Genomic DNA, 24,583 nt, shown 5'->3' with positions numbered 1-24,583 from the left:
AGGTGCTTTTGCTTTTCTATCCAACTGCAAGATAACATAAAATAAACATGGCGTTACAATGAAGTACACGATATGCTTAGCTGTATTCTTCGTCACATGTAATTAATAAATTTTTCAAAAGTTGATTCTGGCAAAAGTCATTGTGAATCATCCGGATAGATATAAGATAACGTAAAGCCACTATATGATGGTAACACCATCTATCTACCTTAATTGTATGAAAATACCGCTGACCAGTTGCAGAGATTTTGCTTTACGAGTGGACATGTCTCTTGCAGGTAAGGTAGCGTTTTTATCGCAAGGTTTTACTATTGATATTTAAGATAACTCGTCAAATTGGGAAAAAACTACGTTGAGAACAAATAAATAGAAAATAAGATGCGAGAAAATGCTCCCAGGAGTAAGTATTCTTTGTTAATGACAATACTAAAATGCCTGTAAGTTTCAAAATGGAAGACATCGACTGTGATAATCCTTTTAACTTTGCTGGATTTACTTTTACCACTATCTTGGCATGAAAAAAACATAAAAGCTCTGTGCCTTTAATACTGTCCCTGATTTATAAATAGTTTTAACCTTTTCTGACTTTCTCTAAATAATTGCAACCATTTCTTCTATTAACAAATGTGACTGTTCCTTCAATAGCAGTTTCATAATCATAATTCTAAGCTTAATGTCCGTAAAACGTCTGGTTGTATAAAACGTGGGACTTCTCTAAACTTTGATTCAGATTTTTAGATTGCCTTCGATACTGGTTTGGCCATGCAATTTTCATTAGACTTTGTTTTTTTATTATATCTTCTTAATTGAGGATCCTTCTCTTAAATTAAACCACATTGCGGAGTAGGTTCCCTCATACCACATAGTTAAGGTTCATAGCAACAATGAACGGATCTTAATTATCGGCGCCCACGAAAAATTATAAAGGAGCCAATGCAAGAAATCAATACTACCGCAGTGAAAATAAAAATTAAGAGAATTGCAAACTGATATGGACTTAAACTTAAACTTAACTTCTTGCTTCTTTTACTGTTATTCCCCTGAATCTTTTCACTCCTTGAAGTGAAACATGTGGAAAACAATCACTGTTACGTCTTGTTTCCTTAGAAAGGTTTTAATGATGACCGTGCCGCATGGATAAGGAACGAGAACATTGTTGTGCTATTCACTACGAGGCCGTAAAAAGCGATAAGCTAGTTACCGCACAAAATTATGCCTCTTGGTTGACTTTGTTCGAAGCTGCTAAAATGAGAAGTTTCCAGCCTATACTTAACTTAGCAAAGACGTCAAAGAAGGTGAAATCTCCTCCATAGCATACCACAGAGATTGTAGAAGCAGGTTTACTTTAAAAAGGGATTTAGACAGTCTTGAGCAAAAAGCAGATGGCAGGATTGAAGGGGAAGAGGATGATGAAACAGGTCCGTCAAGAGCAAAAAAGCGAGTCACGCCAAATATTTCTCTCATTTACAAACAGGAATGTATCTTCTGTGAAAAAGACAAATAGGTTAGATCCTCTAACTCTCGAGAAAAATTGGTAAAGGCTACACAACTAAGAGTGGATGAAACCCTAAGGAACATTGCTACAGAGAAATGCGATCATAAGATTATGGTTAGCGAGTAGAGAAATTGTTGCCGCAGAGGCGCACTATCACAGGTCCTGCTACCGTGAGTACACAAGACCTAAAAAGCAAGGACTCGGGTGTGACATAAGTGACGATACTCAAGAAGCAGAATTCGACGCATTCAGTGACCTATTTGAGCACATAAGGGCAGAGGTATTGGAAAAACAGAGAGTTATCCCCATGACTGAAGTAACAAACCAGTTCGAGTTATTTGCCAGACAGAGAGGAATTGAAAAGGTGAGACAGACGGCGAAAAAGCACATTTAAAGAAAAATTGATACAGAATTCGGCACAACGCTGGAGATCTTTCCCAGCAGTAGAGGAAAATTGATTGTCATGCCTGCTAACCTAAGCCTAAAAGAAACAGTGGAAGCCAAACTTGAACTTGAAAAGGAAGTGGATATACTGCGTCAAAACACACAGGATGCAGATAAAATAGTAACACAAGTGTTTCACACACATAAGAGGAGAACTGTTAAAGAGCAAATGGAGTTCTCAGTGGCCTATTCATCCGTTTGATGTGAAAGAAGAGCGGTTTCACGTTCCTGAATGTCTAACTAGAATTCTTACTGGAATAATCACAGGTGATCCAGTTCCACCTCCCACTGTTCGCCTTCAGTCGCTGGTAAAATCGTTCAGCCAGGACATTGTTTACGCAGTAACAAATGGCAAGGTAAAGCCACCCAAGCAGGTTCTCTTATCACACCAGAGGGTTTCCCTAGGAAGACCAATAAAGCAAATTTTGCCTCGCACCTGCAGAAAGATGTCCAGCTTGTAGAAAAACTGCCACAGCATTCAGCAACTGTAATTGATGGAATGAGTTTGGTACAGAAGATTAACATTGGCACCAACCAGACCACATTTTCGCAAGTTGCATCTTTGTTATTGTCAAGAGCTCTTAGAGAAGGCTCAGAGAGCAACAGAATAGACGTGGTATTTGATACTTACCGAGAAAACTTCATTAAAGATGCTGAAAGAAAGATGCGTGGAGAGGACCTCAGTTTTCAGGTTGCAAGCATAACGGCCTCACAAATTGTACGACAATGGAGGAAGTTCCTTGCTCAAGTCCGAGCCTCATCATATTTTTGGCAGAAGAATGGAAGAGACAACAATGCGGAGAGAAACTTAATGGAAAGACCCTGTACATAACCTGTGAATGTCAGTGTTGGAAGATTACTGAAGAGGGAAGTGAAGAAGTACCTGAGCTTATTAGTTGCTAGGAAGAAGCTGATACGCGCCTTGTACTTAGCGCTAAACATGCCTGGGACGATGGTTATGCTGCAGTTGTAGTTAACTCAGAAGATATTGACGTGTTCATCCTACTTGTAGCATTTTGCAGATCTATCGACGCCAAACTTTATCAAAGATGCGGAACTCAAACGCGTACTTGCCTCTGACTGTATGTTTAAATTAACGAGAGTTAATAGGATAAAGCATCTCTTAGATAAAAAAAAAAACATTGATCTATCTTATAAATGCTTTCGTTTTCAGCAAATTATTTTATTGTTCGACGGTATGGAGTAGCACGAGCAAGAAGAACGTTAGAAAACTTCAGCTAGTTCAGAACTATGCCTGCAGAATCGTAGCTGGTTTAAGAAAATACGATCATGTTTCAGAAGCCCTGAAGTCCCTTAAATGGCTTAACGTAAGGGATAAACTGCTTTTTAACGACCTAGTGATGGTGTACAAATGCTTAAAGAACCTAACACCTGGTTACCTCTACAGACGCTTCCAATATCGCGCAAAAACTCAGCAAAGAGTCACAAGACAGAACAAAGACCTTACGTTGCCTCGGTATAGGCTGGCCACTGGCCAAAAGACTTTCAGCTACCGTGGGGCAAAACTTTATAACAGTATAGCTAAAGATATAAGAGACACTGGAAATTTTAACGCTTTAAAAAAGAGAATTTTTAAATATCTTTTTAATTCATAGATAGTTTTTTTTATTATTGAAATGTAAATAGCCTTTAAAATTAACGTTCATTATTATTTATAGAAATTCGTTATTTTATCATTGAAATGTAAATAGTTTTCTAGTTTATTTTATTTCATTTTATTTTAATTCGTGTATGTATGGCGGAAGAGCCCCCAAGGGGAGCTATGCAATAAAGTATGTATGTATGTATGTATGTACAAAGCTGGTAGATATAGGAAAGGTGTCTTTAGCTTTGGGTGAGAGGCTGTGCAGAGCACTTGTCGAACTTCATGCGTTCAAGGGGATGTGACACCGCTGTGCCTTTTTCGGCAAGGGCGGGAAAACCCAGCACATTTAAGCTAATGAAAGCACTAAAAGACGTTAGAGAAGCGTTCATCAAGTTAGGAGAAGCATGGAATCTATCCGATGAACTGTTGGACGCATTAGAGAAGGTTACCTGCTCTCTTTGCACTCCCAGCACCGCAACCGCAAGTAATATCAACGATGTCAGGTACAACTTGTTCTGTGCTAAGAACGGTGAAATCGAATCTCACTTGGTGGCCCCTTGCAAGGATTGCCTCAGTAAGCACGCCATGCGGGCAAATTATCAAACATGTATTTGGCGAAGAAGTCTTGAAAGGAATCCGGTCATTCCTAGGCCAGTGGGTATGGGCTGGAAGATGGAAACACTTGCTGATTCTCAAGTTCTTATTATTGACATATAAGACATTTTCCTGTGTATGTAACTAAGAAATTTGAATTGCTTAAGTGGAAATGCTGAGAACATACGCCAGTTTAATCAAAGTAAAAAACTACAAGACTCAGTTGACTATGAAATGAACGTGGTTGGCCCTATTTTCCGCGTGGGAGACTGGAGTCAAGTTGTAATTTTCTATGTCCAAAGGATGTCTTGATATGTGCACTAAAAATAAATACAGTGTTTTTGAGATAAAAAGTTTTGAACGAAGCAGATTCAAACGTTAAAACAACTCAACTGGGAATAAAAGAAAGGACGTTCTGTCTTTGTACATGTCACGTGATTGAACACGTGATCATTCAAACTGTGATGTCCAACACTCATCACAATCTGCAATGGATGGACTTCATCCTCTAAGGCTCTCCTCTTGCATTCTGAAGCATGTTTGTGAATTTTGCGAAATCTCTAATCACATGAAATCATTTAAGACATCAAAAATAGCATTAAAGGGGATGGGAGAGGTTGTTAGTTAAAGCATCCCTCCCCCCTTAAAGCTGTGAGTTAAACTTTGCTATCACACTGCAATATGAACTACAGACCTAGACCTCCATGATTAGGGATATAAGTCTTTGTCCCCCCGAGTGGTACCGGCAAGCTCATTTTTGGGTCCTAGATTTCTCATTTTCTAAAGTCACAGCTCTCAAAGTAGTATGGGAAAAAGACACTTCTAGGCGCAGCAAAGAGCCAGGAAGTGACCTTTCCTCGTGTTTCTCGGCGTGGGCGCCGTTTTGCAAATGTGGGTGACGCCATCATATATCCAGATCTGGTTGTGGCCCGGACTGACCACTTCATAGTCTCTTGTGGAAAATATTTTTGTGGTGTTATGTTTTCAGGGTCGCTTTAGCGGATGAGTCAATGAAACTAAGGATCTTGATTATTTACATGTTTCTCTTTTATAGTTACAGAAGGTGGTGCGTGAGTTTCTTTTTCAGAATGGTATCTTTTTTCGCGGTATGATCATGACCCGAGTCTCAAAGTTCTTTGTCACGCTTTGTCTCGATTCGCTAAAGGGAGTAAAGGATTCGGGTCTGTTGTCAAAAAATGTGAGGCAGGTCAAAATGTTTGCCTTTTTTAAACCTATAACGATTTGTTTCATGGGAAATGAAAGCATTTTAAAGAATAGTTACCAACACTAAAGGCGTTTTGTACATAATAATAACTGTACAAATAAGACAAAAGTAAACAAGTAGGCACATAAGGGAAGTGTTATAGTCAAGAAGTCGCACAGTAAAATTGCTTTTCCTTTTGAAAAGTTGCCACCGTGAAATCTAGAATCATTTTTGGTGTTTAAACTGGCGGAAAAGAGGCGAATTTGTGCCAGAGTTTCAAATGCTGTCTAAGATCTCGCTTGTATTCATCAATACAACTGCAAGTTCAAAGGTCGTAAATCACGCGAGTACCGTAAATGTTTTCAGTTGTAAAAACTCGCAGTTTCAATTGCCCCAAAATTTTATTTCATAGATTGATAGGGGAAGCATTGCTCTTTCTCTGGAATACCATTTTTCTAATGAAAGCCATGTACCAGGAAGGGATTTTAGCCAATGAAAAATGGCAAAATTGAAAGTCGCGATAATACTGATTTAGAGGGTAATTTTGAAAAAAAATATATTAAAAAATCAGATTGAAATCTTTTGAAATTGTAACAACGTTTAGATACAAAGGAAGGATCAGGAAATTGTTTAATATAAGAAAAGTCATGGTATTAGTTTCCGTTTCCATTCACGAAGCGAGGATATGACGCCCATTTTTCGGTGGTTTGAAGGCCTCTCGAAGGTGAAAACTAAAACAAATTGATTATTTTGGAAAATATAAAGTCAAACGAACTGAGTCTTTTATTTCCTAAAATAGTTTCCAAAGGGCTTTGTTGTGACAAACATTGGGGGATTTTGATTTTTTTTCATCTTGCACACCTAATCATGGTATTTCCAGAAAGTCGCTCTTAACCTGTAGCGGGCTGCATATTTTCCTCGTTAAACACAAAATTCTTCCAAATTTGGTCATCATTAGGGCCATTTATACGAGGAAAAATAAGACGCGTCTTAAATAAGACGCGAACTTTCCGTATAAACGGTACATTTTGTCTAAAATAAGACGCGTCTTAGCTAAGTCGCGTCTTATTTTAGACTAAATGTACCGTTTATACGGAAAGTTCGCGTCTTATTTTTCCTCGTATAAATGGCCCTATTAACTGGCTATGGTGAATTATGCGTGTGCTTTTAGCCAATCAGAATTGGGGAAATATTTTGAATGAATAATAAAGGATATTAACAAGATCTGCCAAGCTTAATTTTATCACTGATGCTGAATTAAGAAACTAACGCCAGTTTTTTTTATGTGTCCTATTATTGATGATAAAATGAGGTCACAACATCGTCAAAGTGTTGGATCCACAACACCTTGACAATGTTATGACATCATTTTCAACCATCAGTAAGAGAAGAGACACATAAAAAATCTGGCGGCAATTTGTTTTTTGCAATACCAAAAGCACAAAAAAGTCACATTGCCGATAAAAATGAAGAAAAGACAGAAAAATTTATCAACTAAAACTAACGCAATGGTATAGACCGATTGCAAATATGGCGACGATTTCACCAAAGCGAGGCTTTTCGGTAGCAACCGTTGCTAGGGGCTGATTGCCTGTGTTTACCTGTGCCGTTGCTGGAAAGACTGCAGTTTCTCAGGCGTCTTTTCCTTTAAATTCGACAAAAATAAGTCAATTTTCTTCGCTGAAAAAAGTTTCAATCTGGTATACACGCTTTGGATACTGTTTTTCTATGCTAAATTGAACGATCAACTGACGCACAGCGATCACAGTCATTTGTAGCGATCGCGATACTTTGACTGCCCGATATTTTTCATTCATTGTATTTAAGGTTCACATGTAAGTCATCGTGGACCATTTTAGCTTTTGTTATGGAATAGTGGGAAACTAGATACATTAGGCCTACGGCATGATTACAAAACCCCAAAGATCCAGAGACACAGGTGCAGGCCGTGAAGCAAGTACATCGTAAGGTTGCTCGGTTGAGATTGCTAATCTTATTCTATGTGGGGGTTCACTTTTCCGTAGACTTCGGTAGCAAAGGGCTCTGAAATAAAAGGTTTTGCTCTCTTTGTGATTCTTGGCCCCGACGTTATGAAGGTATCCTTCAATAAAAAAATTGACACCACGTTCAAACGGCTTCATTACCATGTAGTCCGGGGAATGCTGAATGTTTTTACCGGAGTTTCGGACATATTTCACAATGTTATTTTTTTAGTATACGTGAATGGAGGAAGATTGTCCAGTATTTTATCCATATTCTTCTCAGAGGGACAAAATCTAAACTTTTCCTCATTCTTCCTAACAAGATCTGAGTCGCTCTTTTTGCTTCGAGCACGAAGTTCAGCGGCGGTCGCTTGATTATTTTGATCATTTTGCCCGCGATCATCTGTACACATTTGAAGTACTTCCTTCACTCTGCACAAAAAAAAGCAACAAGGGACGCTAATTTTAAACTTGCAATCACTCAGACAAAAAACAAAGGTTTTCAAGTGTATTTAATCATATAAAACAGAGGGTTAAAAACGCTGCTTACTTTGCAACAAGTTGGTCCTTCACTGTTAAACCTTTCAGGCTCACTTTTTCCTAAAAAATAATTTCTTTTAATTCCCTCACATACATCTTTTCCACAGGCCTATCCATTATGAACTTAATACTGTTCGGTAAAAAGAACATACAGTGAAACTGAGTCTAAAACATTTTCAAGAAGTTCAAGTTCAACGTCGGAAATGTAATATGAGTTCACACATAAGTACATCGCAATCGTGATTTTTTTCTATCATCTACGTTCCGATTTGTATAATATAGGCAAAGTAAAAAGCGCTGACCTTTATTTTAACACAACGAACCGACGATGACTTCTTCTTGAAAGTTTTTTTTTATTGTTTCCAGAGTGAAAAAACAACAAGATAACGGACTCGCATTAGCATATAAACAAGCGACCAGCCCTTAGCAACAGTTGCTACTGAAAAGCCTCGCTTTGGTGAGATCGTCGACATATTTGCAATCGGTCTATTGTCAATAAATTTTGTCCCTTGGGATTTGCTACTAAAAACAAGTAACGGAGTTTCTTAAAAATAGAGGCATTTTGGGGTAGTATAAAGTCGTAAACGAGCCCAAGGTTAAAAATTATTACAAGGAAAGATTTTGGAGCCGTTGACCGAACAAGTGGAAGCGATATACGGTTAAACTGTCTGTAGAGCAACTAGCCAGGCAGTCTTGAAAACTTGCTAACCGAACAGTTCGAACAGAAACCGTGTACCTGTTGTTTACTTCAGTTCAAAATGTTTGTCGTCCTGAACGCCATTCAGCTATGTGAGCTGTATGTGTACAATCAAACCGATAGGTAGGTTTTATACGCATGTAGTCTTCAATTCAACTAACCAGGTACTCACAATTAGTTTCACAAGTTTGTACAAAAAGTTTGTTTTACTTTCGGAAAGACGGATCAGAAAAAACACTCGGTACTTGTCAAAAGAAAACTACTGTTACAATTAATGCCTTTATTTTGAATAAACTAGACTTTCAGAATGTTTTCTTACTTTTTCTAACTTTAAAACTATGTGGAACATTAAAAGCTTATCTAAATCGCAGTTTTAAAGCTGTACAATTTCTTTTAAGACTTTTAAAAGCCGTCTCCGCTTTTGGAAACTAAGTTTTTTTGTTCAGTTTCCTGTGTTTGAGCCGTTTTGTAGAGAATCCGAACAGGATGCAGGTCTTACATCAGAGCTATTTGGCTATTTTTCTTAGTAGTGAGAAAGTAAATCTTCAACGAAACTAAATTAAAGAAAAAAATCGAAGTTTGGTATCCGTTCGGCAAATGAGTCGTCTTGCATAAATTAAATTTTATGTGTCTGTCCTCTTATTGGTCAAAAATAAATAGCTAATCAGCCCGCGATAAATAATTCAGTTATTGTAAAAACAAATTGGTTATCTGCATCAGTGCAAAAAAAACTAACCTTTGAACTGAATCATTTTCTATTTCAGTTTTTTATTATTATTGTCATTATTTATAGCTTAAACGTCAAAGGTAAATTGGATGCAGGTCTGGATATTGCAGGAGTTGTGACTGCCGGATTAGAGGCCGAGTTAAATAAGCTGACATCCGATTGCGATAAAGCAAACGATTTGTCCATTGAGTATTATGCCACAGATCTACCAGATAAAAATCCAACGAACGTGGAAGACCTTGTGAAACTTATTCAAGAGTTCCCATCCAGATTGAGAACAATCAATGATGGTCTGGGAGTTCCCATTAAGGTAAATGTTTTTTATTGATTCTTAAAAGAGTGGTTAGTCAACGTTTTACGTGATTTATTCCCCCCGTGCGTTGCCCGAGGGGAATAAATCACATAACCACGAGCTGAAGGCGGATAAACGGCTTATCTTTACATAAGCGAGGATTCCTCAAGGGATGCAAAAATACATTGACGAAAAATGCCTCTATTGTACATCTTTCTTTTATTTTTTTAACACTCCATGCTGGCACTGGTGGCATTCACAAGTTTCTCGGCTTTTTAATTATGTTAGTTTTTCAAAGCCGCATTTCAAATTAGTTGTTCGCAGTGAATGTTAGAAACAGCCTAAAGAGCCTAGCGGTGTCGAGCGATTCAGAGCCAGAAGTAGAGCCGTTTATAACTCCAACTTAGGCAGCTTCAGTGGCGGTACTGCAAGAGCTTTCGGAAAACAATTTGAATCTTAATTTGCGGGTGCAGAAAACGAGCAAGCAGTTGACAATTTCAATTTTCGCACCGAGGATCTTTCGACCGACCTGCATGTTTACAGTCAGAAGATTCCGGGCTAGGGATCACTACTGTACCTGACTAGGAAATTCAGTCGAGGAATGAAGCATGAATACCACAAAACCCAAAGAGGTCAACTACATGTCTTCATGGAGACAGTACACGAGTTTGGGATGACTGGTTAAAGAACAGAACTCCTTACCATGACAGCGACACTTTCGTGGAACTGTAGAATTTTAAAGACGCTGTTCAATTTCGAACTGTCGTTTTGGCCGTGGAAATCGATGAACCAGCAACTAAGAAAATCCGTGAATATGGCGCAAAAGAAACGCAGCTCAGTTTAATTTTAGTAATTATAGCGTCGTGTTTAATATTTCCAATAAACATTTGTGAATTTTTTCTTTATGAAAAGCTAATTGAACTGCGAGGGGATTATGTATTAATATGCAAGGGGAATAAGTCACTTATCCCCCTTGCATATTAATACATAATCCCCTCGCATTTTAATTAGCTGTTTATTGGCCTCGCTCTTCCCTTCAAACAATATATAATCAAAGCCGCACCCAGCTTTTCAGACAGTTGATTCGGGGGTTATGTAATATATTCCCCCCGAAAAGAACAAAGGAATCCGAGCTTGTGTAAAAATAATGTAAATAAAACTCCAGGTACAATTTGAATTCGTCTTTATTACTGTACGATTCACTAAAAGCAATTTTTAACAAAGGATAACACAGAATTACTGCCAAACTCAGAAAACCGTGAAACACTGATAAATTTCAGGAATGTTGATTGTGTAGTGACCAATCACAACAAAGTTCAGAACACGAGAGCAAACCTCAAAACTACAAACTAATTACCGCTGCTGATTTAGTTTTCTCACACCTTATTCGGCATGGGTGTTTCCTTGCAACACAATAACATTCCATAAATACTTCTGGTGTTCACGGTTTTGTGAATTTTATAGTAATAAACGCGAACTGAAAATCTTACCAAAAAAGAAAAACCTAAATGTACATATGCGTTATAACGGCAACTTTCTAAGACGGACATTTTTATGTGCGACGAAGACTAGTGATCCCTAAAACCTTAATCCCGTCAAATGCGCTACTTCCTCTCACTCCAACATTAGACTACAAAGTGGTTCCGTGCCTATCGAGTTCTGTTTACTGAACACTAGATCAAATCATAATAAAGAATTAGCTCTCAAAGATTACGCGACCGAGAATGATCTTGGCTAAACGATCATGACAATTTTTCGGCCGCTGAGATTTGCCCCAGTGGATATCAATTCTCGTACCATGTTTCACGAAAGAATTCTCGTGGTGGCGGGGTAGGTCTTCTGTTAAATAAACGCATCCAAGTGAAGAAACATACTCGAAACAAGTTTAAGTCTTTCAAAAACATTGATATTTTAGCCAAATGCTCTACTATCTGCATGAGAATTGTTACCATCTACAGACCACCGCCATCAAAAGCAAATCATAATTTTATTCGAGGGATTTTGCTCTCTTGCTGAACGGCTAGTTGTTCCTCCAGGCAACCTGCTAATAGTCGGTGATTTTAATTACCATATGGACTTGATAATAACGAGAGCAGGGGATGAACTGGACTGGTATATGGTATTGAAATGCGAAATCCAATGCTCGCTAATCACTTAACTGTACACGGTCAAATACGCGTGAATAAACCACCTCTGGACCGAGCTTAAATACAGTACCGCAAACTTCGCTCTGTCAATATGGAGAGATTTAATGAGGAACTATTTAATTAAGATTTAATTAATTAAGATTAATTAATTTAATTAAGATTTAATGAAAATCAAACCTTCTGATGCGCAGTTACAACGAGGCATGTGGTCTTTTAGAGGAATATGAAAGGACACTAAGGAATTTACAGGATACACTGGCACCATTAAAACGGCGCACGATCACTCTTCGTTCGTCGTCACCGTGGTACGACGAGGACATTGGCAAGGCTGAACGGAAACGTGGGAAGCTTGAGCGCCGCTGGAGAGCGTCCAGGCTAAGTGTAGACAGACAAACGTTCGTTGAACAATGTCTGGTTGTGGAGAACATGCTGAAGAAGGCTAAGGCTTCTTACTATTCCTCTATTATCTCAGAAAATGCATCAAATCAAAAGGTCCTTTTGAGCAGTCGACAAATGATTGAATCGCAAACCAGCTGAGAGACCTTATCCAACCTCGTCCTTCGTCCAACATGGTCCTCTACAACTGAGATAGCGAACTCATTTTTTCCAATTTTATCCAAAATAAAATAGTCACAATTAGAAATGAGTTGTCTGAAGAACCTACCTCTGGTACCCAGTCCCACTCCAATGAGGAGAGGATAACACGAGCTCAACCTAAAGAGTTCCGAAGGGTGACAGAAAAGGTAGTAGATCACGATTTCGATATTGCCAGTAAGCAACTGTGTGAGCTTGATCTAGTCTCATCATAAATACTAAAAGGGTGCGAGATGACCCTTCTACTGATCCAAACCAGCTTCATCAACAATATGTCGCTCCAATCAGCGTACATGCCTGCTCAACTCAAGGAAGCTATGGTTAAACCAAAGGTGAAGAAAGACTTCCTAGATCCCGAACAGTACTCGAATTTTATCTCGAATTTGAAGTTTGTGTCCAAGATAAATGAGAAAGCTGTTGCCTGCCAATTGAAGGATTGCCTAACTGACAACAACTTAGACGAACCTCTTCAGTCAGCTTCCAAAGGTTTCCACAGTACCGAGACAGCCCTGATAAAAGTTCAAAATGACACTCTGCTTTTTTTTTTGAGAACAGCAAAACAACTTTATCAAAAGCAATGAAAAACATTAAACATACCCACTACCCACATTTAGCTAAAGTTATTCGAGGCAGGTAGTATGGGTACTCTACATACGGGAACTGATACATTTTAAGACATTTTACAAGGAAAATAAAAGAGATCTGGAACATCAAGGAAAAAGAGGTTGAAAAGAATAACGACACGAATGAATAAATATGTATTTCTAAATAAGTAGATAAATAAAGGTTACAATACATTGGATTAAGATGATCCTTTTTTAATTTCATTAATAAGGGTGTCTATATCAGCATAACCATCCTGTCTTTGAAGATCAAGTAGTAATAGATTGTGTATTTGTTTCTTAAAGGCATGCTTTGGAAGTTTTCTCAAATTCTCAGGAATACTTTTCCAAATTTTAGCGCCAACGCGAGCAAAAGAGTTTGTGATGATTCAGTCTAGAGTATTTCCTATAAAAGTTACCGGCTGAAGAGGATCGGGTGTTGTAATTGTGAACTTGACTTGAGAGAGTGAACATTCCATTGACGCTAGGCAGTGCAGAATCATAAGAGACATCACGCATTAGGGCAGATGAGAGCTTGAAGTATAGCATGGATACTGGCATTATATTATATGAAACGAAGTATGGAATAGCATGAGTTCGGAATTTGGCAAAGTTCATCAGACGAACTACTCCTTTTTGGAGCACTACAATTTTTTCTAGGTGGGATCAAGCAGCTAGGCCCCAGGCGACAAGACCATACGACAGATATGGATAAATAAGTGACCGGTAAACATGTTCAAGTGTTGAAAATGGCGTAAAATGCCTCAGTCTCGCAAAGATTCCAATATTTCTGCTTATCTTTGAAGCAATGAGGCTAATATGATACTTCCAGGTGAGATGCGTGACTGTCAATTAGAACCCCTAAATATTTTATATATTAATCTTTGTGTTCCAAAGCAAATTGTCAACGTGTATGGTTATCATAAACCTTTAAGGTTAAATCATTATTTAGAAGTTTTTGATAAGGGTGAAAGATAACGAAGTTAGTTTTTTTTTTACATACAGTCGAACCTCTCTAATACGGACACCGAAGGGACAGAGCAAAGTGTCCGTATTAGAGAGGAGTCCGTTGTATAGAGGTCATGAATATTACGTCACTTTAAAGGCTCCATTGATGGTATTAAGTGTTCTTTAAGTCAAAATTGGCCCAAAAAAGGCTTTGAGGTGCATTTGAATTGTTTAATGGACAGTGCAAATCATTACAATACAAGCTGTACAATTCCAAAAACATACTGGCAAGAATAAGAAATCTTGATGATAAATGGCAATGACATGTCGATAGTATAATTTTTACCGATTAACATGATACTGTTATCGTATGAACAATGAGACAATTGATTACACTCTGATATGTAACGACAAACAGGAAATCGTGTTGAATAAGAACTGTCATCATTGGAGTGGCCGTAATAAAGAGGTTCAGTTTGTATGAATTTTCTCTCTGGGGCCGAGATTTCGTGTCCGTTGTCCGTATTATAGAGGGTCCGTATTATAGAGGTTATTTTTACAAAGAATGTATGGGCATTTTCCCGGGACCAAGTGAACTGTCCGTATTAGAGAGGTGTCCGTAAGGAGAGGTTCGACTGTATTAAGGGAGAGTTTATTCGCAATCAGCCATTCGCAAACTTTTGATTCGAGATTGTCGGCTTATAGTAAGTTAGTGTCGTCAGCAAAAACATAGTCTAGATTCAAAAGTAGGTTGAGTTTGATCGTCCGGGTGAACGCAGGTGGTGTGCGCACTACGATTGCGATGCATTGTGGATGCGAAATTTTCAAGATGGCGGCGAAGGTCGAGAAATTTCGCAGGTTATATGCTTTGTTTTTCAATAGATATAATTCTTTCCTTAGATCGTTTTTCGCAATTTCATAAGCTAATATTTGTTTAGATTTTTTCTGTGAAGAAAACAAACCTTTATTCTTCATTTCAATCTAAAACATGGAACAAGAAGATTCCTCCTGTAAGAGCATGAAATTTGAACCCACTTTTTAAGAAGCTATAATTTCCATTGTATTGCCCGACGAAAGTAGAAGTTAGTTTAAAGTGTTTTTGCAAACCTTGTTCTACGCTAATTTTTTATCGCTCCCCAACGCGCCCCACGTTTTGTGATACTTTTTCCGAATCAAAACCTGCATGTTTTCATGGGAAAATGTAGCCTCGCGAAGAGGAATGTGACATGTTACTGGAAGTGTTACTGTTGTAATCACAAGCTAATCACGAAATAGCAGGGAAGCGGCGACTGGTTCCTCCAAACAATAGCATTAGGTGAGCATAAAATGTTCCAAATTGGTACATAAATAGGCTGATGAGTACTGTATGTAGGAATATCTGTTTTTGTAATAGGACTAAAAAAACTTAGTAAAATTGCAGTCATACAGGTGATTCCCTTTATGCAGGTATAAAATAAGTAGAATAAGAATTACAGGCATTAAATTAAATGATAAGTTTGATTATACAGTTAAGCCCTGTGCATTTTGAAAACAGCCATGCTCTATGAAAAATGATTTTTGGGAGAAATGCAAGAGTAGTGAAGTGGAGAGGAAGAATTTCATAAAATCCACCAAGCTTGCACTTTTATTCAGAGAAATATGCACATTACTCTTGAGAAAACAAAATCATAGTCTACTTCCAAGACTAGTGTGTGTTGTTGTGTGGATGTTATGACTATGTCAGTTTCAAGGTATCATGAATTTGATTACTGATTTGACTGCTGAGAAATACTGCCAGCGCAGCTAGGCAACAAACTGCTTATACAATGATGACTAGCCTCTGTAGCAGGCATCTGAAAGGAAAGGGAAAGGGGTTTTGGACGCGAGAGAAATGTGAAGAGTGAAGCGAAGGAGGGAGTGATTTCAACATTCACCTGGTGGATATTCATAATGCAAAAAACAATAGTCTCCTGGCAGGCATTTCCCTCCCTCCTTCCTCCTTCCTCCCCCCGGGTCTCCCGCTATGTTGCCTCAGCCCTGATTACAGGATATTTGTCAACATGTATGAATTTCACATTTTGAAGAGTTTTTATAATACAAAAAAATATGTAATAACATGTGTTTGTACACACTGACACAATCATTAAACAAATACTGGCTGACTAGCTTTTAAAATCTATTGACTGCATCAGGCTTTGTAATCACAAATATGACTCATACCAATAGGAAATATATATGCAAATTTGCAGTACTGCTTGAATAAAGGTGCTCAATATTATCTATAAAGAGGACACAAGTCAATCCTTGTTCACAAATACTCTCCACTTTATTTACTTGTCTTCACGTTATGATAAATACAGATGTTAAACAAAACGAAATGCAGACTTGGTGCCAACAGAGAACTAAGTCCTTGAAAAGATGACCCCCTCAACTTCTCTTATTATACCTAGCAAGAGAACATCTTGCAATGCTGAATGATAAAAGAAAGTAAGCTTACTGTGTTTCAGAATACCGTCCTAGTATTTTATGAGTATATCACAGCTGTGCATATCAGTACCTCTTAGCACTGATTGCACTGATTTCACGGTGCGTTCAAAATGTTCAGCGAACTGCGGGTCTTACCTTCAGTGCTTTTCATGATTGATGCATTGAACAATGCGATTCTGTGCCGACTTTTCTCGGTCAGTTGCAAACAGGATGCAAGTGCTTACGAACAAAATACACCAGAATACACTTATCAACGGAATGAGGCTGTTTTTTTCTTGAGAATTCGACAGACTTTGTTTTTCGAAAGCTCCCGGAAGAGATTCAAAGCAAAATAGTGTATTTCTGCAGCGTAATTAACGAATGTTCACTCCGCAGTCGAGATGGTTACTCCACGCCATCTTGACACAAATGATCAGATTTTGAATACCGCCCATGATGCTTAGCGATCGTAGTGCGTACACCACCTGGGGTGAACGTAGTCCTGAATAGGACCGTTGTTGTTGACAGTGACTGACGTTTCGACAACCTGTGCGGTAGTCATCTTCAGAGTCAAAGTCAGTTGTATCACGTCAGTTGATGGTATTATACTCTGGTTATTGATCTGATTGGTCAATTACGTCGCGATGTTATTGGTCGTCTGTCAGTTAAGCCGTGATGTTATTGGCTATGAAGACTCGTAATCAGTAATTGGTGCGTTTCGATCCGTCTATTGTCAAAGTTAAACAGTTGTCTATTTTAGTCGAATTGTCGGTTCTCCAGTCGTTCTCTCGTAGCTTATAGTTAGTTTTGCTTGATCTCGTCAATATGTCGTTTGTACGGCGCTGGTAACTGTTGGCCACGATTCAGTGGCGTTTGTTCTAAGTTAGTAAACCAGCTCTCTAAAGTAACACGTTGATAGTAGTCTGTAGAATACGTTATACATGTCTCAGAGTCCCAGTCAATTTGATGTTTCGTCTGTAAATGGTGCTCAGCAATGTGATTGTTGACGTCACCATTCCTCGTCGCTCGTTTGTGTTCGGTCAGTCGCGTGCTAACGTTTCTGTCGGTTTCACCAATGTAAGAAGCCTGGCAGTCACAGCATTTGATCTTGTATATTACTGCTCCCTGTCTGTCCTCCGGTTTGTCTTTGTCCTTGACATAAGTAAGCAGTCGTCGTAAAGTGGTTAATTATCGGTTTGTGTGCAACACGTACATTGTAAGGTTGTAATGTACGTGCAATAGTTTCAGAGGTGCTTCTGATGTACGGTATAGTCGCTGTCGTAACAGGGCCAGAGTTGGTCCGAGTGTTGGAATCAGTGTTACTGTGGGTGTTCCGTCTAACAAAGTCCGTGTTGTAATTGTTCTTGCTAAAAATGTTGTTAAGATAATCAGTCTTATCTTGTAGGCTGTCAGGTGACTCGTAAACTAGTTGCGCTCGTCTCGTCAGAGTCCGGATAGTAGTAGCCTTGTGAGAGGTCGGGTTGTACGAAGACTGGTCTAGTAATCGGTCGGTATGTGTCGGTTTTCTGTAAATAGTCGGCATAGCACCAAATCATATGTTTGTCTGACCACTCCATTCATACAAAGAAAAATAGATCCAACAGTTACTAATGTTTGGAAGCAAATCACTACTGTCACGGTGCTTAAAGATAAAAAAAGGGCGGAACAGGTTGTGATTTAGCATCTTTTTGACCTGTAAACCTTTTTGCTTCGCGAAAAGCTGGAAAACACAAACAAGAAAGTTTCAATGCAACTCGCTTCTGCTTGTTCACGGAGACCTACGTCCCCTACTCTTTTCGAACAGTGGTGTGGGTTCTTTTACGCCCCGCATGAACCAGACAAGTGCTCTCACAACTGAGCCAACCAGGCGGTGGTCATTTGGTCAATATTCCCGTTCGTAAAAAGAGCGTTGATAATTGTTATGGCTTTAGTGGCTGTCTCGGATACAATAGGTTGAGTAAGAGGTTTGTAGAAATTCTCGTTAGAGACTTGTTGTAGGCCCTGTTGAATTTTCTGTTTAGTATCCATTATAACAGTAGTAGTCCCTGAAAGCAAGGAACTTGGTCATTCTTTAATAAAACCCTGCTTCTTGTGACATGTCTCATTTAACAAAAAAATGGAAAAAATAACGTGTATTATGCTATTTCGTTGACAGTCCCACTTATAATTTGGTAAAATTAGGTATTGATAACCTTATTTTAACCAGGTATTTTATGTTCTTCTGGCAATTCCAGCCCTTAATTATCGAATTTGTGCCATAATTCCTCGTTTTAGAATACCGGCATTGGAATGTGTTAAAAGCGACGCTGTTTTTGATGTCTTTGTTTTGATCTTTGGGAAACACACACATAGATCGCGCAAAACTGTTCGATCATGCCGAATCACCCTGCGGACGACGAGAAAAACAGAACAAAGAATCATTGGTATACTACTCCATTCTAGTATTTAGCAATCCGTGAATAATGATGGAAAGTAAACTCTGCTGTTTTCCAAAAATCCGAGCAAACATGGTCGAACACAAACCGTGGGTTCAGTGACATGACATCTCAGGATCAAACTAGTGCCCCTCTAAGTCCGTCAAGAACAAGCTGGAAGAGCATAATCCTTGCGGCGAATCAAGATAAATACAAGAAGTAATCTAACCAAATCCTACAAACGTTTCTTTCGCCAAAAGTTGAGTTTCTCGAAACTCACGGCCATGCTGTTGTAATCGTTTATTAAAAACAGCCGCCGCCAACTCGACAGCCACTTACATATTATGTCCACATACTCTGAGCACAAAAAAAAATTTTCCAAGAGCCAGCAACCTCTAAAATAACTCAACAAATGGTTCTGTGACCTATGAGGAAAGATTCCATCACTCACTGTGGAAAAAAGTAGTCGTTCATTCTCGGCTTTCGGCCGCTGCCAGTACCGACGGCCGCTGATGAGAGGACACAATGTAAATCCACGTAAAATTTTCAAGGGCAAACAATTTCAAAAATGATTAACCCCAAAAAAGTTTTCTGTAATCACTATAGAACGATTCTTAATACAAAACTGCGCCAACTACCAAACGATGGCTGAGATTTAAACAGACAAAAAGAGCCTTCCAAAATCTCCAACAGAACTTGGAAACGTCGGGCCGACTTTTTCAATTAAGTTGATCCACCAAAAGAATCACAGGTTATTTAAGAAACGGTTGTTACTGAAAATGTTTCGTGTTAGATTTGCTTAACATGATATAAATAAATTGAACATTACCGTAAAATTCCGAAAATAAGCCCTGGGGCTTATATTTTTCAAAGGCCCTTTTTGAAGGGCTTATTTTTGGTGGGGCTTATATTCGGAGGGGCTTATCTACGGAGGGAAATTTGCGTCTCAAAATCGATTGGGCAAGCCTTATAGTTGGAAGTAAATTTGCCGTTTTTGCTTTGTTCTACTTTGTATTTGAGGGCAATTTTCCAAGTACAAGCCCCCGGGGGGCTTATATTCGGAGGGGCGATTTAACGGAGGGTTTTTTGCGTTACCGGTTTGGGAGGCTTATACATGGAGGGGCTTATTTTCGGAATTTTGCGGTATGTTACATTTGGCTCATTTTAATGTACACGTGTTTTCTTTTTAGATTGAACTTCAACCAATAGAAAACGTTTACCCCAACCTAGGTAAAGTGTCAAGTGTTCCTGTACACGAATGCGACATAGATGAGATAGAGTGCCGCTTTGACGATCTTAATGAAGCACAGAGACTTGTGTCATTTTACATAACAAAAGGGGGAGTGCTAGACGACGAAATGAAAGAATTCCGTTCTAAAGTTAGCAAGATCCTGCGTACATTTCGTTCTGCTATATCAAGCCTGGAACAAGAAAAGGTTACACAATGCCTAGAGGTGTATGAGAAGGCCTTAAATAGAGAAGACTACGAAGGAAAATTTGCAGCGCACTGGAGGGAATTGTTGAAAAAAAAGGTTCGCCACAAGTTATCTTTAAGCAAAACTGGTGTTCATGTTAAAACGTAAAGTTTTGGTGTAAATGTAATATTCCCCTCCCTTGTTATAAGACAGACCCTCTCTTATCTGAAACTGATATGATCCAACGGCGAAAAATACTAATGTCTGAAATAACTTTCAATTGGTGCTACTTCGGTGTTTACTAAAACAAGGAATCAGTTATATCCGACATCAGGACTTTGGTCTGTTTTTAGTACCAGGTGAGCACTAGGCAACTGCTAGTGATGACGTCAAGACATAGGTAGGCGTTTTTAAGATTAACACAGTCGCCGCTCCAACGCTAATTGGCAGTCACCAATCTAACTAATTATCAAAAGTAGGTTGAGTTTGATCGTCCAGGTGAACGTAGTCCTGAATAGGACTGTTGTTGTTGACAGTGACTGAACTGACATTTTGACAACCTGTGCGGTAGTCATCTTCAGAGTCAAAGTGAGTTGTATCACGTCAGTTGATGGTATTATACTCAGGTTATTGATCAGAGTATAATACCAGCAACTGACGTGATACAACTCACTTTGACGCTGCAGTTGACTACCGCACAGGCTGTAGAAACGTCAGTCACTGTCAACAACAACAGTCCTTTCAGGACCACGTTCAACCGGACGATCAAACTCAACCTACTTTTAAAATGACTCCTGGGTTCAAACCTTTCAGACTTCTATATAACTAATTATGTTTTAGAATAAAAGCCCGCCTTTCCTCAAACGTTATATTGTAAGAAAAGTTTGAAAGTTTTCAAGAAATAAGAAAACGAATTATACTTTTTGTTGCGATGACTCGCCTTAAACAGATAACGGAGCCGCGTTGAACAGTTGTTCTATTGAGGAAGACTGCAAAAAGACGGAATTTGTATGTGTAATCAAATGGTGACGAGTGAAACTAGGGAATAATTTCACGCGCGTTTTCTCCAAATCCTAAAAATTTCCCGAGCCTTTAGGCGACGGAAATTATTAGGATTTGGACAAAACGCAAGTGAAATTATTCCTAATTTCACGAGTATACCATTTGATTACCTATTAATATCATGGGTGACGAATTACGTTAGCAATCTTGGATTTTTGACATATTTATCCTGGATCGTATCGATCGAGAACTCCACTCTCTCAAATGTTTAGTAGACCTTAAATTTGGCTTATAAAGTTCAGAATTTTTCAGACTTTTTCGGCAAAATACCTGTTAGAATCCTTCTTGATGTTCTCTTGTGTGTTCAGGTTATCTAAAGCGTCTTTTTGTGCCCTGACATCTTCATTCACGGCATTTTAAAACTTCGTCGCCATCTTGACACTGAGACGCACGGAAGGGTTGCCATGGCAATTTTGTAATTTCACATGTGAAATTATAAATTAACGCTGAAGTTTCGCGCCAAAATTAAGGAGTAATCCGTCACCTATGATATTAATTTATTTATTATGGAACAACACATGGCTCGCAAATTTTAAGTTAAATGCTTTACATCAGTCGCCTTTGGTGGCCCAACAGTCGCCGTCGTATTCAGCTAGGAAAAAAGTGAGACGAAACACGGAAATGAATGCGACAATCTATCAAGAAATGACTTTATTTTTTATTTTATTTATTTATTTATTTATTTTTGGAAGAGAGTAGAAAATAATTTCTTTTATGGCCTCCATTTCTGTATTAGTTATAACTGCGTGCACTCCCCCGAGTTACTTCCTTCTGCACAGGATTTTGCTTTTATGAGTAATGAACCTTTTACTTTTCCAATTTTCAGGAAGAAACCGAAACCGACGGCAAGGTAGGTAGTATGGCCTATTTGAGCATTTAGTAGCACCGATCTTGCAGGATATAGCCTGCCAGCAGGCTCTCCGGGGCGCTCTGGCGGCGGGACGAAAAAGGAAGCAAAGCTTGCAGTCATGTCTCAGGAATTTGAATATCTGCATCGAACAAGTCGATGCAAAATGCTGATTGGCGGAGATAAAATTTGGTAATGACGTCATTACCGTGAGAAACTGCAAGGGGTGACATTGCTGGTTGCTATTTCTGGTTTTCAGTGTCACGCAATTCGAAATAGATCAAAATAAAAATCAAAACCGTTCAGTAGATTCGAGAGATACAGTCCAGAATCTGGGCAAAGAAAGGAGGTAAATATGCAAAGAGCCTCGCCAAGATTCAGGTCAGGGCAATAGTTCCTATACGAGATATCCGGAGAAATGTTTTACCCAAATTTATAGAGATTTGTATGGAAACGCCATACTGGTGCCCATCCGGAAGGGCACCAACATGGAAACCAACAGAAACATCTGTCGCCGAATTTTGCTACAAAAGCGTAACTTTATCTCTCGAGGAACTCATAAGAATTAAAGTAATACTTTTTCTAATACATGAACTATTCAGATAGAAAAAATCGCCGAAACAAGTCAATGTTTTAAACTGCATGACAGCTCTCTTGGTCGTCATGTAAATGCCGCGTCACGCAAAAGCTTGGAAGTTCAAGCGTACTCTATCACAAAAACAAGAACCCTTTTGAGGCGAAAATTTGTATGAATATTATATTATTAGTTTTTTTAGGACTTGCTCGTTTCAAAACACTCTTGAAGGAACAATATTTTGAGCTCAAGTTTGGCCACAATGTTTCCAAACTATCTTGACCCAAATATCTCGCTCAAGCAGGCGTTAGCGGCGGTTTGCCACTTTTTCAATGTTCTTCTCTTGAGAATTTTTCGACGCTCATTTCCTCTCCATGCTGATTGGCTAAAATCTGACTGCTCAGTCAACGGGGAGCCATAGGAGGCACTGGAGGAGGAATTCAAATGCCTGAAACGTGACTGCAAGCTATCCCTTTTTTTCGCCCCACCGCCAGAACACCAAAAAGCTTGCTTGCAGGTTATGCGGGAGAAAAAAAACTGAGTAGATAGATAAGTAGTGGGGACTTCAGAACTTCACAAGGTGGTCATGCATTGGCCCTCATAACGTTGTGATCATGCGTATAACGAGATTGTAGAATTACAAAATTACTGAACTTTTATTTGAGTCAGGAAAACGTGATCCGCGTAACAGGGCTTAAAAGTGGCTGGACATGCTCACTTAAACTAAGGCCTTCTTCCCACCTTAAATTCTATACACGTCATTGTAACGGCCACTGGCAACATCTTGCACATCCAAGACCTTCAACTTCAGCTTGAATCAGGAACTGAACAAAGACTGGTGCTGAAGTTTTGACTACGATGGCAGACATCGAAGCTGTGTTTTCATTTTTATGAAGCACAAGGCCTTTGAACAGAATGTTTCACCTTTTCAGAATTCAGTCATGGTTTTTCATTTCATTATTATTGGTTAATTTACATTAACAATTTTATTTTCTGACTGCCCCAAAAATAGGTGGGCAGTGTCTATATAAAACAAAATACGCACTCCAAATTGTACTCAATTGACAAGTCAACAAAAGTAATTTATATAAATTGTACAAATGGCAGCGAACAGAAGAAACGTTGAGTAGAAAACAATGCCGAGGTTAACTGGAATACAGAATATAAATCAGAAACTTACAAGTACACTATTAAGACGATTGCAAAGATAATGAGTGGGTGTGTTACGGACAATTTTGAATATGTTGCATTTGTCCTAATAAGGTAGGTAGCTCAGTATAGTCGTCTCTCTGCGAAAGGATTTGAAGTAAGCAATCATGTATTTTCTTTTTAAAGCTATGCTTTGGGAGTTTTCTGATACTCGGAGGCATGCAATTCCGTATTTTGGCCGCAATCTTGAAAACGATTTGCCTTGTTTATCCAGGCCTGAAAATTTAATTTCGTAATCACCTCTTGACAAGGATCTATGTTCAAGGAATGTCTCGAGAGACATGCCCCTGGCCTCTTCGGAGGGTGCGAGTTACGAGACCGCCAGCACCCTGGATGGACAACAGCCAAATACGGTCACTACAACAGCTGCGGAATAAGTTCCGGAGGGAAGCCCACCAGACTGGCTCTCAGGAGTCCTGGGAACGTTTTCGGGACGTCAGAAACAAGTTGAAGGCAGCTATTCGTCGGGCTTGCGAGACCTTCACAAGGCAGGCGTTATCCTCTTATAAACCGGGGGAGGAGTGGCGTGTTATCCACCGCATATTGAAACCTAACCAGCAACCCTTGCGGCAGGATCCCGATAAGTTAAATTCATTCTTTGCTTGTACTGCCGAGAGAACTTTACCTGTTAGTAGTGACTTACCTTTCTGTTTTGAAGAACTAATTGAATCTCTACCTGATGATAGCCCTGCTAATTTCAAGCTCCGAGAAGTGTCCCACGGTGAGGTCCTGTGCGTGCTGAAAT

At 39.0% G+C, this 24,583-nt stretch overlaps 1 protein-coding gene across 1 annotated transcript in view; it reads left to right on the top strand.

Annotated features, from left to right (window-relative positions):
* The window catches only part of LOC140935275 (uncharacterized), an 87,654-nt gene that overhangs the window by 19,916 nt on the left and 43,155 nt on the right, over positions 1-24,583 (top strand). The window contains exons 3-5 of the mRNA XM_073384824.1: positions 9,356-9,599; positions 19,922-20,263; positions 22,035-22,058. Of these exons, the coding sequence (XP_073240925.1) occupies positions 9,356-9,599; positions 19,922-20,263; positions 22,035-22,058 (610 nt within the window). The remainder of the gene's footprint in view (positions 1-9,355; positions 9,600-19,921; positions 20,264-22,034; positions 22,059-24,583) is intronic.

The sequence above is a fragment of the Porites lutea genome, chromosome 4 (genome assembly GCF_958299795.1).
Source record: "Porites lutea chromosome 4, jaPorLute2.1, whole genome shotgun sequence".
Classification (NCBI taxonomy): Eukaryota; Metazoa; Cnidaria; class Anthozoa; order Scleractinia; family Poritidae; genus Porites; species Porites lutea.
This window is presented reverse-complemented; position numbering and strand designations above follow the sequence as displayed.